The 16,546-nt window shown below is 34.2% G+C and overlaps 1 protein-coding gene across 4 annotated transcripts in view; it reads right to left on the reverse strand.

Annotated features, from left to right (window-relative positions):
• The window catches only part of CREB1 (cAMP responsive element binding protein 1), a 56,055-nt gene that overhangs the window by 8,223 nt on the left and 31,286 nt on the right, over positions 1-16,546 (reverse strand). For all 4 annotated transcript variants that reach the window (XR_011074127.1, XM_068544591.1, XM_068544590.1 and 1 more), the window contains 4 exons: positions 16,205-16,305; positions 11,910-12,052; positions 7,363-7,545; positions 5,300-5,450 (listed from right to left, as the gene is read on the reverse strand). Coding sequence is in view for 3 of the 4 variants with exons in the window: in XM_068544591.1 (XP_068400692.1) it covers positions 5,300-5,450; positions 7,363-7,545; positions 11,910-12,052; positions 16,205-16,305 (578 nt within the window). In the remaining variant the exon portion in view is untranslated. The remainder of the gene's footprint in view (positions 1-5,299; positions 5,451-7,362; positions 7,546-11,909; positions 12,053-16,204; positions 16,306-16,546) is intronic.

Raw genomic sequence — 16,546 nt, forward strand, 5'->3', positions numbered from 1 at the left:
CCCAAAGAATAAAGTATCTATAAGACCGTACTGATATAAATAAATATGTGGGGAAGGGACAAATTTTCCTTATAAAAGAATTCCAGTTAGTAAATGTAGAAGGGATGGGGAAATAGAAAATCCTCATTAGAATATCACAGTAATAATCACTGCAGGAAAGATTCCCCTGGGAATACTAAAATTAGTGGGGAAAACTTGAAAGAGAAATAAAATATTTGCATAGTCTCCAAGCAACTCTGTGAAAGTAATACCAATTACCATGTAGGTTTTCACCTATGACCACAAGTTCTTTGATACTCTCCTTTCCAGGAGGTGGAGTTTAATTCTCCTCCCTTTCTAAATCCGTGACTTGCTTCTAAGGAATAGTGTGTAAAAAGAGAAAAATGATAACTGCAGCGGGAGCACTTGGACAGCACTTTAACCAAGTGATCAAAGTTAACATTGCCAGTAATGAGTCATGCTGGTATGTGCTCCCTGATATGAAGTGACAAGAAGGACAGACTACATCTCTGTGGTATTCTTCCCCCAAATCCATTACCTTCATCTAATCATAATAAAAACATCACACAGGCCCAAAGTGAGGGATATTCTGAAAAAAACTTAACTACTACTCTTCAAAAGTGACAAGCCCATGAAAGACAAGGAAAGAACTGTCACAGATTGGAGGAGATGAGGAGCCACGATGACTAAATGCAATGTGGTACCCTGGATTGGTTTCTGCAAGAGAAAAGGAATAGAAGTGGAATAACTGAAGAAATTCAAATAAAATGGATAGTGCAGTTAATATTATTATACCACTATAAAAAATACTATGTTAATTACTATACAGAGTATATGACAGAATGTTAATTTCTTAAGTTTTGATAAACACAGCCTAGTTATGTAATATGCTAAACTTACAGAAAGGTGGATACAGAGTATCTGGAACTCTGTACTATTTTTATAACTGTTCCCATAAGCTAAAATTATTTCAAAATAAAAAAATAAAAACTGTATACTAAAAATGTATTATTTATCTTTGCATATATGTATTAGGGGAAAAAATTATACACCAGAATGTTAACATTTTGGGTGGCACAATTAGTGGTGAGTAAATATTTTATCTTATGTTTTCTAATGTGCTTATAATGAGCATGTTTTACTTCTGTAATAAAAACAAAAATGGGATCATAATACATATTCTTTGGTAACCTGCTCTTTTCCACTATGAACATCTTCCCATCTCAATAAAAACACATCTCCATTATTAACAGTTGGTTTTATACAGTTGAAAGGATGTACCTTAATTTACATAGCATACACTTTAACTGGTTTGAATTTTCAGTTTTTTTACCCCATTTCTAATTCATTTTCTTTGAATCTACTTATTTATATCCTTAACTTATCAGTCTCCTGACTTTGTTGAAATGTTTCTAGTTTATTGTTTGCTTTGCTACTTTATATCTTTTCCTTGGCTAATCAGAGGTTTCATATTTTTAGATGGTCAAACCTACTTAACCTTTTCCTTTATTACTTCTGCTCTTAGGAAACCTATTAAATTCTTCCTGCACTCTAAAATTGTAAGACTAGAGGTGCTGGGTTGTATTGCTTCCATAATTTTTTACTCCTCCCTCCCTGTGGGAAGAGCACACCATTCCCATTTCACTGACATTGGGCTTGTCCTAGCCTGTGCTTTGGCCTATGGTACCCGAGTGGACATGATGTTCACCACAATCAAGCAGATGCTTCAAAAAGCATTTCCCCTTTCCCTTTGCTACAATAATGACAGGACTCGAAGAGGTGCTCCTCCTTCGGCTGGGAGCGTGTGGAGGAGAGCCATAGCATGACTTGCAGCTGCCAAAATGTAACATAAGTGAGGAAGAAATTTTTGTTGTTGGTTTTCTGGTGTTTTTTTTTTAAATAAATAAATAAATAAATAAATTTATTTATGGCTGTGTTGGGTCTTTGTTGCTGTGCGCGGGCTTTCTCTAGTTGCGGCGCGCGGGGGCTACTCTTTGTTGAGGTGCGTGGACTTCTCATCGCGGTGGCTTCTCTTGTTGCACAGCATAGGCTCTAGGTGTGCGGGCTTCAGTAGTTGTGTTATGTGGGCTCAGTAGCTGTGGCACATGGGCTTAGTTGCTCCGCGGCATGTGGGATCTTCCCGGACCAGGGATCAAACCCGTGTCCCTTGCATTGGCAGGCGGATTCTTAACCACTGCGCCACCAGGGAAGTCCCTGTTCTAAGACACTGAGATTTTATTATTTTTTGTTACTGCAGCAACACAAATTAATGTAACCATCTATACTTTCTTTTAGAACATTTACCACTTATCTTCATTTTTGAGTAAATGGCAATTTGAATGTTATAGAATTTGGGGAATCACAACTTTTTCTTATCAAGTTTAGAAGACAGGCTGTGTTTGAGGCACATAGGGACATTTATCCTCGTGAATATGTTCAGGAGGAGAGTGCTTGTCTAACTTTTCCACCTAAGTAACCATAATGGCAGAGGAAACTAAATATGGGAGCACAGTCCAAAGCAACTGCTGCTGGTGTGAATTATATCTTTAAGTTTACCTTAAAAATGTTTTTTCTCTCAAACTTTTGAGCCAAATAAATATTCAAGGAAAGCGTTCCATGTCTGCCTCTTGGTGCTACGTACCCCCAGCACACTGCCATGTGTTCTGGTCTGAGTGGCAGAGCAGGAGATGATGGTTGAATCTGACAGGTAGCAGGTGCACAGGCTTTGGTGGCAGAGCAAGGCTCATATCTCAGTTCTACCCATTTTTTAAAAGGTGTGACCTTTGGCAAAATATTTACCTTCTTTCTGAACCATATCTCCTCTGTAAAGTGGACATAAGCTTCGTTCTCATTGTGGGCAGAACTAATAAAATATGTAAAGAAACGAGGTATCATGTCCAGCACATACTGTGACCTAAATAAATAATATCTCAAGGGAAAGGTCAAAGCCGGAATATATATCATTAGGTGGTATCAACATATAGGTGATGCCTGAAATACATAGGTATGGATGAAAGTTTCAAGGGAAAATCTGAAAAGTAGTCAGAAAACCAGGTGAGTAAGCCAAAGAAGAGTTTAGAGAAATGAGCAGTCAAAAGTGTCAAATACTCCCGGTAAAGGTAAAATTAAATGAAAAGAGAATACTAGATTTGCCAAATGGGAAGGTATCTGTACCTTTTTATAGACATTGGAGTGGTATGGTGGGCACAGAAGCCAGATTCTAGTGAATGGAAGTTGAAAAAGTAGAAGCAGCAGATATCTGGGAATAAAGGGAAAAGGAACTATACAAGAGTCAATGGGAAGTTTCCTTATAGTGAAATTAAATCCAAGCCAAAGTATTTTATTAAAGAGTTCACGGTAAGTCAGGTGGCTTCCCTGAATATCTCAGGCAAGCAGAGGTTGTTAGGAACTGTAGCTATGTGTTCCCTGTCCCCAGCTTGGTGTGTATGTGCCCAGTGTGTGTGTATTTGTGTGTGGGGGGGTGGGAGGTGGGGGGGTGAGAATCATAAATCGCACGAATAGAGGAAAAGGAGAATTTGGTATGCCTGTCAAATTAATGTGCTTTCATAAATGGGCAGCCCTCTATACACCAGAGCAGACAAGAAGCTGTAGTGCTGCCTCCTCACCCACTATAATTAAGCTGCTTCTTAAGTGATTTCTGTGTAAGGGGAAATGTTTCTGTTCCATAGAGCCAAACTACACACACATAATCTGAAGTCCTTTGTTGCTTTCATAATCAAGAGATGTATTTTTTACCTGACTGCTCTGTTGTGTCTGCTGAGAACTGGTTTCTTTAGTAAATGCTGTTGTCTTAAACTTTATAACCTAGCCTTTACTTGAGACTTCTAATCAGACTTGCTTCTAATTTTCAAAAGGGTTACTTACACATTTCCTTACAAACAGTAAAAAAGTTTAAACACACAGTTTAATTTATACTTTAAAATACATTTAAATATGAACACAGCTTTTATGCTTCTGTTTCTTATTGTAGCTTAAATACTTAAAATCACAGATTGATGGAGCACAAATGAAATAAGTTACTCAGCTTGTTTCCAACTCTTTTCCTAATAATCTGGAAAAAACTGTGCCGTTTCTGCCTAGGTGTAATTTACCAACATTCTATAACAGCTAGGAATATTTTAGGAATGAAAGAGGTTGATCTAAGCTGAAACATGAAATTGCACAAAAACAGACACTTCAACAGAGCACTGCAGTTACAAAGTGCTTTCAAAGGAATTATCTTATTTGACCCACATATTGGACCCACAGAGCAACCCTCTGGGTGGAGCAACCTTCTGGGTGGGTAGTGGGATCCTGTTTTACAAAGGAGAAAACTGAGGTTTAGAAGGTTATGTTCTTCTAAAGTCACAGCAAAAGGGGTAGATCTAGGACTTGAATCCACATCCTCTAAGTTCAACCTCTATGTTTCTTTCACTTTATCATAGCATTTGAAGAATCTTGGGGTGAAAAGCAGTGGAGTATTTTCAGTTTCAAACTTTTAATATCTTTATTTTCATTTCCTTTGGTTTGTCTTAGGTCATTTCTGTATCTTAAGCTAAATATTTAAATCCTAAGCTAAATAAATAAAAATACTAAGGTAAATATAAGTAAATAAAATTTTTTATTACGTTTTGTTGATGACAAAGCCATTTACAGCTATGAATTTACTTTATGGGAATAACTTTCCCACATTTAATAAATTTTCGATATGTAGCATTTTCATTGTTGAAGACTAGTTCTATTTTAAGATTTTTGTCAATAATAAGATATTCTCGGCATTAATCTATTTTTGAAGAATCTTTATTTAGGTGTTAAATTGTTATTATTTTGAGTGAAGATAATATGCATTAAAACTAAGACTGGCCATCATACATTTACCTTATTACATGTAATACATTTAATATAAATAAAACTTAACACTTGATTTTAATATATATATACATGAAACTCTTAATCTTAACAATACTACTCATGAAAAGAAACAATTTTTAAATAACCTAGTTAGTTGGTTGAAGCAATAGTGAAAATATAGCAAAGTTGTGCGTTAAATCTCCCATGGGGAAACTGCATGAAAGAAAACTACTCTATCATCAAAGATGGACCCATAATCCCATTAGCCATCTCATAAGTGCAGCTTATGAGAAGCTAAATAAAGAAGTTTTAGCAAGATCCATCAATTTTACCAGAAAAATATCTCAATGCAAAGATCCTATTGTCAGCAGATGTTAAAGACACACATCTGGCAGAATCTGAAGATATGCCTGACCTACAACAGTATAAGTAAATGCAATGTATGTACCTGTTCTTCATGAGGCGAACCTCTCTCTTTCGTGCTGCTTCTTCAGCAGGCTGTGTAGGAAGTGCTGGGGAGGACGCCATAACAACTCCAGGGGCAATGGTGCTAGTGGGTGCTGTGCGAATCTGGTATGTTTGTACATCTCCAGAGGCAGCTGAAAAGAAAAATAGTGAGCATGGTGTAAGACACTGAAGCACTGTGACTTGGTAAAACTACGTGTCAATCATCAATCTAAACATATATTTTGGATTAAAAGGAAAAAAAGGAACAGATGATTCTGACTAAAATGTTGAGAGAATCAGCACTCTTTGGGACATTACTCAGAAATAATTCCCAATTTAGTGTATTTATTAGTATAGTCACTTGGATGAAAGAGGTCTTAACTTATGTCTGCTGGGTCTTATATTATCTTTCATTGGAATGTAGTTCTATTCTGTTGTTAACATGCTTACCAACCTCAAGTCTAAAAGGTAAGTGGGGCACAGCTTGGATGATCTTCCTAGATAGAGTATAGTCCTCAATGTCTTCCTTTGATATTGGTAAATTCATATTAAAAAATTTCAAGTAGACTCTTGCCACGACATAAAAACGACCATGATTTTTCATAAAATAGCAAAATGGAAGAGAAAACAAAGCATAATGGTCAACTATTATAAATTCCTAACTGTAACAAAACAAAGTATGAAAAAGTGTACCATTTGATGCCAATTATATTACTTGTAAGCATTGTTTTAATGTAAATGATAACGGCTAAACAAATTGAAGTTTTATTTTTCTAACCAAATGATCCATCATTTGTGAAAAGAAAAATCTCTATTTGTCAAATCGCTTCTAAAAACAGCTTAATAATATGCCCTCCTAGGAATAAGAAACCTAACATTATCTGAGAGAATTTGAAGGTCTTTATAAAATCATCCATATTTGTTATTAATATCAATTAAAATGTGTAGTTTGAGTGGAAAAGATTTATATACTAAACATGTTACCATCTTCAAACTGACGTTCAGAATTCAAATTCACTGACATCCTGCTTTACAATTTTTGAGTACCTGCATGTAAAGTGAAAAGGTGTTTTACTCCCATTAATAAGCAAAATATTATCTTCTTCAAATATTATTTGTTTAGTAACAGAAAATATTCTGTAAATACATTAGGGCCCTTTAAATAAATTATGACTCTCTAGTTGGTGTTTTAGAATTATTCAAAATTAATCATCCATGGTGAAGGGGCACATCTGTCATTACCTAACAGAGGCAAAACATATTTTTAATAAAAATATTTTTAGAAACAGATTTATTAGTATTTCCTTAATATGCAAATTTTAAATGTGGCATAAATCATATTCTTAAAATATTCAAGTGAATTCAAAGAAAAATGGTCAACTCCCATCCATAAAGATTTCTGAAACAAATAGGAAGAAAACAAAAAAATTAAAACAAAACAAAACAGAAAAAAGCTATTTCTATAATTCACCATGGATTTAACTACTTTTGCTCATAGACCAGCAGACTTGCACACTGGTGTAAGATTTTTCAGAATATAATGCTATCCTTTGAAGTAAAAAATGATGATCTTAGAAATGAAGACATAAATTCCTTTTGACTTAAAAGCAGAGGAACAGAATTTTGAACCTCCAAAGATTCTTATCGGTGATTTAGTACAACTTTTCATTTGACACATGAAAAAAAATGAGGCCCAGGGAGGCTGGGTCTTTACTCAAGGTCACAAAGTGAATCTATATATATTTAGATTTAGAATCTAGCTTTTTGAACTCCTAATTTTATTGTCTTTCCCTCTAACCTACCTCATTTCTCCTATATCCAAATGTTAAAGGTGTTAAAGATAGATGTTATATTTTTAAAACTGAAAATAGTTGTTTTTATGCCATGACATTTTGGTCCAATTGGAATAATGGAAGAAGAGTTCATGGAAAACAGTATCTATAATGAAGAAAAATAAACTATATTTTAATAGTGCTTTGCAGTATCATACTTACTTTTTCTGAGTCTATAAAATTTTAACTTTTCAAAGAATTTACCACACCTGTGAATTCTGAATCCTCTTACCTTGAACAACAACTTGGTTGCTGGGCACTAAGATCTGCTGTCCATCAGTGGTCTGTGCATACTGCAGGATGGTAGTACCCGGCTGAGTGGCAGCTGCATTGGTCATGGTTAATGTCTGCAGGCCCTGTACCCCATCGGTACCATTGTTAGCCAGCTGTATTGCTCCTCCCTGGGTAATGGCAACTAAAACCCAATGGATTTTATTGTTACAAGTTTAATTAATACCATGTAAGTCTTATACACACACTAAATTCAAAGCAGAATAATTTGCAAGACATAATCTAGGAGAAATTATTACAGCAAATAACATCACCAAGAAGGATTTTGTATACTCAAGTAACTTTCTGCTCAGGAAACCTATATCCAATTTCAAGAATACAAATGTAGGGGCTTCCCTGGTGGTGCAGTGGTTGAGAATCTGCCTGCCAATGCAGGGGACACGGGTTCGAGCCCTGGTCTGGGAAGATCCCACATGCCGCGGAGCAACTAGGCCCGTGAGCCACAATTACTGAGCCTGCGCGTCTGGAGCCTGTGCTCCGCAACAAGAGAGGCCGCGATAGTGAGAGGCCCGCGCACCGCGATGAAGAGTGGCCCCCGCTTGCTGCAACTGGAGAAAGCCCTCGCACAGAAACGAAGACCCAACACAGCCATAAATAAATAAATAAATAAATTAAAAAAAAAAAAAAAGCAACAGTCTTTAAAGATTATCTTAAAAAAAAAATACAAATGTACTCTATGAACCACATTATAATTTATAGTAATGTCAGTTAACAAATAAAAAATGAGAAAATATTAAATCCCACTTGAAGTTATTTGGTTCAGAAGAAGGACCACTCTGTGATCCACACTTCCTTTATTCTGGCATTAACTACATAATATTTTCCTTCTCTACGTTCATGTACTTATTAGCACAGATATGGGCATGTAACAGGCACCCAATAAATGATTATTTAATTCATAGTTAATAGAGCAGTTCAGTAGTGCATTCTGTTCTCTAACTCAGCAACGCATAAAGTATAACAAAAGTCCACTCAATGAAACAACGGAAATGTCCTATGGAACTTAATTATCACAGACCTCTCATGGAGTTTAATATTAGAGCCCAAGATCATCATTTAGAAAAAAATATTTTACTGCTATTTCTAAGTTACCTATTCAAGCATTCTCATGTAGGATCCGTTGATTATTCACGAATTAATCATACTTGCCATTTATCTGTTACAAAGGAATCAACTTTGGCTCATAGTAGTAGACATTTCACTTTATAAAAAACCTGAATTAACCTTTATGCTACAGTACATGGAAAAAGTTAATAAGATACTCTCCCTGTTACAGTTTAAGTTTTCCAGAAAGAGAAGGACTAAGAATCACAATATTACATATAAAATTGCATAATGGATTTTAACTAAGTCAACATGTCTGATTTGAGCATGTTACTTTTTGTCTGTTAGAAGGAAATTAGTTTGGGATCAACTGTCAGCTTGCTCTGGGTAACTAATATCCTGAGTCATCTATGTATGAAAAACTGGATTATTTACTGTTCAATCAAGAAATAATAACAGTTAATGGCTGTGATTTGGTTTAGTAAATAATACTTGTGGAAATTAAGATACTGGCATATACAATCCACCCACTTTAGCTAATCCCATAAATTTTACTTATCTTAGACAAGGAGAAAAAAAGGAATATGTAAAAACTATTCTGAGATTAATACTTCAGGATAACTTGAAAGAATCAGAAGGTTAACAGAATCAAACCACAATTTCTCAAATAGAGTTAATAAGCAAATTCCACTGTATTCAACGCACACAACTTTCTTCTTGACTACCTACCAATGAACTCAAGGTGGGAGGAAAGAAGGAAACTAGAAATCAGGAGATCTGGGTTCTAGTCCAAGTTCCATCACTAAACTGTTATTTGAATCTGTTATCTCTTCTGTAAAAATAAAAATATCTGGTTCTAGCCACTAAGTACAATTGTTATAAAAATCAAATGAGATCATGTATATAGGAAAGTACTCTGAAAAACTGAAGTCTGAGCCTATCAAACATTGTTTTTCTCTTAATATTTATTTATATACTTCATATTCCAAAAGGACTTAAGATAGCTTTCAGTAAAACTAAATTCATTAAAACAAGAAGAAAAAGATAGAAATCAAGTAACTGATGTTATCTTTAGGTGTATATAATGATTCTACCACAAAATCTAGAAGAAGGAAAAGAGTATAATTAAACAAACTCAGCTGAGATTTTGAGGAGCCAAAATGAAGAGGAAAACAGTTTTAGTTAGTGAAATAAAACATGTTTTTCTAACTAAGAATAAAATCTCTCAAACAAGACTTTATTATCAGGGACTGTGAACCAAGTAATGGACAAAACTAATAATAGTATTAGTTAAAAAAAAAACAAACAAACAATTTATTGAAGGAGTACAAATTGGTGTAGCCACTGGGAAGGGTAATTGGGCAGGCTGGCTTGGCTTCAACAATTCCACTCTTTAGATGCTATCCCCACTGACAGGACAGGATACTATATATATAAAAGAATGTTCAGATAGCATTGTTTGAAACAGTAGAAATGTCCTAAATATTCATCAGTGTGTGTGATTTTTAAATAAATGTTATATTTATACAGTGAAACACAATGTAGCTATTAAAAGAAACTACATATATAACTATATATGCATATATTTGTCTATGGTATATAAATAATGTAGGTCTCACTTGTATAAAAATACATGACATGTGTATGTATAAACAGAATGAAAAAGAATGGAAGGATATATACCAAACTCTAATGGGGAGGGATGGAAAGGGTTTTACTTTTTATTAATACTATAAACCTCTACCATTTGAATTTTTTACAACCATATATTTCTTTTATAAGTTAAGAAACATATAAATATGGTATATGTAAGTGGTCATTATACTGATTCTTAATGACAATCAAGAACATAATGTTAAATCAGTTCCATCAAGGTCATATGTGCACATACAGAGAGAATAAAGGATAAAGATAATGTATAAAGCTTTTAAAATCTCAAAGTATTAACCTTTAAAACTAGCAACTGTCAGTTGCCAAATTAAACATCTATTTTTCTCAGCTTCACCTCCCTCAACTTCACTTCCCTATTTGAGATTTTGATATGCCTCTTTCCTAAAGAGCATGCTTTCTATTTCTAGTTCAAGTGAGAATTGCTGTGGTGAGTGAATCTCTGTTACTAACAGTATGCTGTATCCCTCAAGCGTGCTGAAGTTGGAGAAAAAAAAAGTTCATTTATCAAGGTCTTAGAACACACACCTTGAATAACTCAAATTATTTGGATATAAGGCTAAAAAATAGACACACACATATATAGATAGTATCTATTTCTGCCAACAAAGAACTTAAGAAGGAAAAGAATGAGTGAACTCTAATGAGCTTACAGAATGGACAAGAAGCTCAGCCAGAAATGCCTGCCTTCTACTTACTGTTACAAGTTTCAGCTTTGGTTGAGCTAAAAAGTCTGCTACTTGTTTTTAATTCAGTTGGAATGCAATTAGTTATGCAAACCAAGGCTGAGCTGTAACTGGAAAACTATGAACTTGGGAGTCAAACTTTTATACATATTTCTGACACAGACTACCCCAGGGCATTAGAAAACCAATGCAGCAAGAGTTTCAATGTGTACATTTAATTTGTAATTAAGGAAGAGAGGGAGGAAAACTATATAATGGGTAGCACTGGATTTAATGAACAAAAATCAAAATGAAGACATCAATGTGTGAGGCACTTTGGGAGGCAAAAAGATATTGGGAAAAGAGAGGAAAAAGGTACCATTCACACAAATGCCTTTGATCAAACAAAAGCAGAACTCAAAAGTTCTTTATAACAGATTTAGCTGAAAGATAAGAAGAGAGACCTAAGTGTCAGAGACATCAGAGAAATGGAAACTTTGATAATTTTGCAAAAGAAATCTTTGCTTTCTGTGCGACAAAAAGCAAAGTGCCCTCTTAATTTCAGCAGTCCTTATGCTCACATTATTATAATTCACTACACTACCTTTTATCTTAAAAGGAATAATAATTAAATGTGCTGGTAGACTGCAACCAAGCCTCTCCACCCCACCGTGAAACATTAATATGATTTAAAAATGCTACTTTTAGAAGGAAAGATGAATTATTAAAATAGATGAATAATGAGACCATTTTTGGCCTTAAACATAAACAAAGAATGATTATCTGAAAAACTCATGTTTTCTATTAACATCATATGCTATATGAGGACTGAAATATAGAGTTTCAAGCAGTGGTTTGAAAAACTTGTAAGACTCTCCATGCATCTGCAAAAACAAAGGGCCATTTAAAGGTCTTACATACCTGAGCAATCCTAACTAAACCCTGAAGGAAAGAAAATACTTCTGTTACAAAACTTTGCATATAAGTAAAGGAAATATAATAATGACAACCGAGATTTAGAAAAGAGCTGGCGCTTATAAGATTACTTTAAGGAAAATGCAGTCATTAGTTTTTCATCGCATTTTCCAAAACAGAAATTTCTATTACTCACTATACTGTCCACTGCTAGTTTGGTAAATCGGAGTTGGCACCGTTACAGTGGTGATGGCAGGTGCTGAAGTCTCCTCTTCAGACTTCTCTTCTTCAATCCTTGGCACTCCTGGTGCATCAGAAGATAAGTCATTCAAAATTTTCCTAGAAAAATAGAGAACTATATCAATTAAAATAAAAGTAACATTTACTGGCTAAATACAAAGAAGAGGAAAAGATCAGAAAACTGGCAGAAAGCTGACAGTGCTTAAGAGAGAATTTTAGAATTTTACAGTTTAAAATTTACAATAATAAACAGTAAAATTTGCAACAATAAACTAAAAATGGATCGGGGATGCACATGTCAAAACCATACGATGACTAGAAAAAACAGAGATGCATTTCTCATTAAAATGAACATAAAGAAAGACTATGATTCAAAATCCAGTTGCAACTAAAGAAGAGATTAATAAGATTGACTACAGGAAAAAAACCCTTTTTTATGGCAAAGAACACCCAAAATAAAGTCAAAGATGATCAAAAATACTAGGAGAAAATGTTCACATATATTACAGATAAAGGTCCAATATCCCTAACATACAAATAACTCTTGAAAACTGAGGGGAAAAAAAAAGACCAAAAACCTGATTTTTAACTTCTGAACTCTCAGATTGGTAAAAATTAAAAAAAGTATAACAATGTATTCTGTTAGTGAAGCTGTGAGAAAATACATGCTCTTGTACATTGCTGTTAGAAGTATAAAACTGGCACAACCCTTATGGAGGGAATTTGGGAAACCAAATGTGTTTACACAGCAATCTTACTTCCAGGAATTTACCCTTAAAATATACTTCCAACAGTACAAAATAAATATGCATAGGATTAATCATGGCAGCATCGACTGCAACTGCAAAAGACTAGAAACAATCTCCATGCTCACATATAGGAGAATGGTTGAATAAACTATGGCTCATCCAAATAATGGATATAGCATGGTACCTTTTGTGTACGAATGAAGGTGAAATAAGAAAATAAGAAAATATTCGTGTATCTGTTCATCTGCTCAAGAAACAAAGGAAGGATAAACTAGATGGAGTTCAATTTGATGAGTTATCTACTGGGGGTGGGTGGGAAAGAAGTAAAAAACGATGGGTGGAGGGACACTTCTGAGAGAGTGTGTGTGTGTGTGTGTGTGTGTGTGTATGTACAATTAGGACTTTTGGAACCATGTTAAATGTTTTACATATTCAAAGAAAAATTAATTATTAACAAGGATGGGGGAAGAATTCTAAAATGGAAAACAAACAAAAACAAATGAATCTTACCACATTTCAAATGAATAACATAATCACAGAAGAGGGGAAAAAAATACTAACCCAAGTAGTTTTTAAAATCTTAAATTTCTAACAAACCAGTCTGAAACTTAGCCTTAACCGTCTACCAAAAATTTCCCCCTTATGTAGTTACTGTAACAAATTACATCTTCATGCCTTGTGTGTTCATTAACAGATTTATAATTATTGTTTTATGCATTGGCTTTCAAATCATGGGAGAAAAAGAGGAGTTATACAAAGTAAAACTATAATAATACTGGCTTTTATATATTTATGTACGTAATTACCTTTATTGGTACTGTAGAAAATATTCTTACAGTTGTTTTTTTTTTAAAATAATTCCCCTGATTATATTTCTCATTTGTAAGATTTCTTACTCATTCTTTTCCACATCTGCCTGTTCTTATGTAGTAAAGTTCTATTTTTACTCTAAGGATGGTTTTCTCTTCTCTCTTTGCAAACAAGACACAAAACTACTTTAAACAGCTTGGGAACTGACAGCTGGTCAACATATCATGATTTGGGTATCACTGTTCTAGAACACTTGTTTTTCAAACTTCAGTATACAAAAGAAGCTCTTGAAGAGCATGTTAAAACACAGACAGATTCCTGGGTCCCCTCCCTAGAGATCCTAATTCATTAGGTATGGGGTAAGGGCCTGAGAATTTGCATTTCTAACCAGATGCTGATTTACCAGTCTGGGCTGTGGACCATATTTTGAGTAGTATTGGTCTTTAGGAGCAATGTTTTTCAAACTCAAGTCATAACCCCTATGTGGGCCATGAAAACAATTAAGCGTGTTGCAACCAACATAAACAAATAAAAAATAGCTAAGCATCACACATGATAAGGATGAGTATTGCTTTGTATTAACTTTTGCTTCAGATCCCTATATATAGGTATATACGTATGTGTATACATACACACCTATATATAATGAAGAAAGAGAGAACTGTAAAGATATATTCCTTATTGTGGTTTTAAAAAAGTTTAAAAGCTACTTTTCTAGACCTACAAATAAATCTACTTCTCTTCTGCACGAATCCAGCAATCATTCTCAGTCTTTTTTTCCAGTTTTTCAAATTGTTGCTCCAGACCATCTTGGACATTCTCCGCTTAAGAGAGAAAGTTCACTTTCTCTTAAAGTGTATTCCAAATGTGGTCTGAGCAGTGGGATTAATTCCCTCCCTTAATCTAGACACTAGGTTTTTTTTTTTTTTAAAACCAACATAGTCTTACAGTGTATTGGCTTTCTTGGCAACCACATCTAATCAATGATAATTAAAAGAGCATAATTACATTTTTTAGATGAATTCTTAATCCAGAAGCCTATACTTGAATAATCGATTTTATTTTAAACTCAAGCTCAGAAATTTTACAGTTATCACCAACATTTCATCCTATTTGTTTCGATCTATTTCCCTTGGCTGCTATGATCTTTCAAGGTTCTTATTCTACCACCTATTAGGGTATTTAGCCCTTTAGTTTCTGTCATTTGCAAATCTGATAAGCATGGCTTCTATGTTTTCAGCTAAATTGCTGGTAAAAATACCGATCCAGATGAGAGCAAGTGAGAACCCTTCAAGGATTTCCTCTGGGTAAAAACTGATCTCTATAAAGCTGGGCTGTTCCAATAAAAACAGTGTGTATTATTTAATTCCCATTTCTCCAACTTCACAAAAACATCCTAAGAATTTTGTTAAAGATCTTGTTATAATCAAGACATAGAGGCTAGGTTTCAAGAGTTCATAAACCAAAAGCAAAATAATGGTATACTCCACTATGGAGGTTTGATTATAAGGGAAGATATCATCATCTTTCATAAAAGTAATGCTTTCCCTACACATGTGTGGTCTCAGGCATCTTTTATTTGATTCGTAACTGAAGTGCTATATATAATGATTTTTGCTGGGATATACACTATAAGCCAATTAAGGCAAATAAAAGATATTTTTTCAACATAAAACTCATATAAGGTCTACAGCTAAGATTTGCCTAGAATTTATATATAGAGAAGCCATGGAGCTTGTTTCTTAGTACCAGGTTGAATTTGCTTCAGGATCAAATGTCTTATATGCTAACATGAGATATATTTCGAAGTTAAAAGATAAAACTAGCTATATTTTGAAAAAATTATGAGTATAAATAAATGTAACACATACTTGGTAACACAGAATTTCTTAAGACCTCAAAGTCAATTTATTGGTATTCATTTAGGGTCCTTAATTTATTTGTGAGGATAGAGAAAAGGACTAGCTTAGCAGCCAAGAAAGTGGAAAAAAAAATTTCAACATCCCTTTGAAAAACAGAAATATATATAAATAGAAATAATTTAGGCTAAAGCAGGGAAGAACAGGTTTGACGTTTATTAAACTCTGAAGTAAGCTTATGAAGATTTGTGGAATTGCTCTTCCTGGAGATATTTAATATGGAGCCAATTTCTATGTAGTATTAAGAAACAGTTTTGGTCCATCTTGGAGGCAAGGCATGAATTTACACAACTTTCGTAGCTCAACACAAAACTACAGTAAGGTGCCCCTAAAATTAGGGAACATCAGCAAAACATCACCCTGAACAACTATTAAATTAACAAGCAGCTATCATGCTAAGTACCACGGCATAAGAAATGTGTTGTGAAGTAGGTAGTGTAGTCTCAGAATTGACATATAGCTAGAAAATGCTATAACCTTATCAAATGTATTCCAATCTTTTTAACAGAAAAGCAGCAGCCAGCAAAGTCTACAAAAACAGAAGAAAAAAAAAAAATCAGTGTTTATCCAGGACTGTTCAGAGTAAGAAGTGCTCTTATTCTGTACAGTAAGCTTCAACTTATTTGAGAGAAGCAACTCAAGATGAAGAGAAGTACTCTGTATGGTCCTGAATCCAGCAGCTCATCGGCCTTCCAATATCTCTTCATCTGCAACTACATAAGGGTACCTTTATACTTTTGACTCTAAGTTCTTTTAACTATTAAATTCCATACCTGTAGGAAGGCCTCCTTGAAAGAATTTCTCTTCGTTTTTGGGAATCGGTTACACTATCCACTGACTCCTGTGAATCTTCACTTTCTGCAATAGTTGAAATCTGAAAATAAAGAAGAACTTTATCTTGATAATCAAATTTAGTTCCCACAAAACTTTTATGAATTTTAAGAAAAAGTGAAATACAAAAGGATATATATAAACCTTATACATGCTTCAGTAGAAAAAAAATCAGTTTTTATGGGAGACAACCATACCATCCCTTTCCTCTCCCCTTTACTCATCCTACAGAAGTCAGAGGACCTAAAATTTTTTTGTCAAAACCAAACTTTTGACAAAATTTT

Source organism: Eschrichtius robustus, chromosome 5 (assembly GCF_028021215.1).
Source record: "Eschrichtius robustus isolate mEscRob2 chromosome 5, mEscRob2.pri, whole genome shotgun sequence".
NCBI classification, from domain to species: Eukaryota; Metazoa; Chordata; class Mammalia; order Artiodactyla; family Eschrichtiidae; genus Eschrichtius; species Eschrichtius robustus.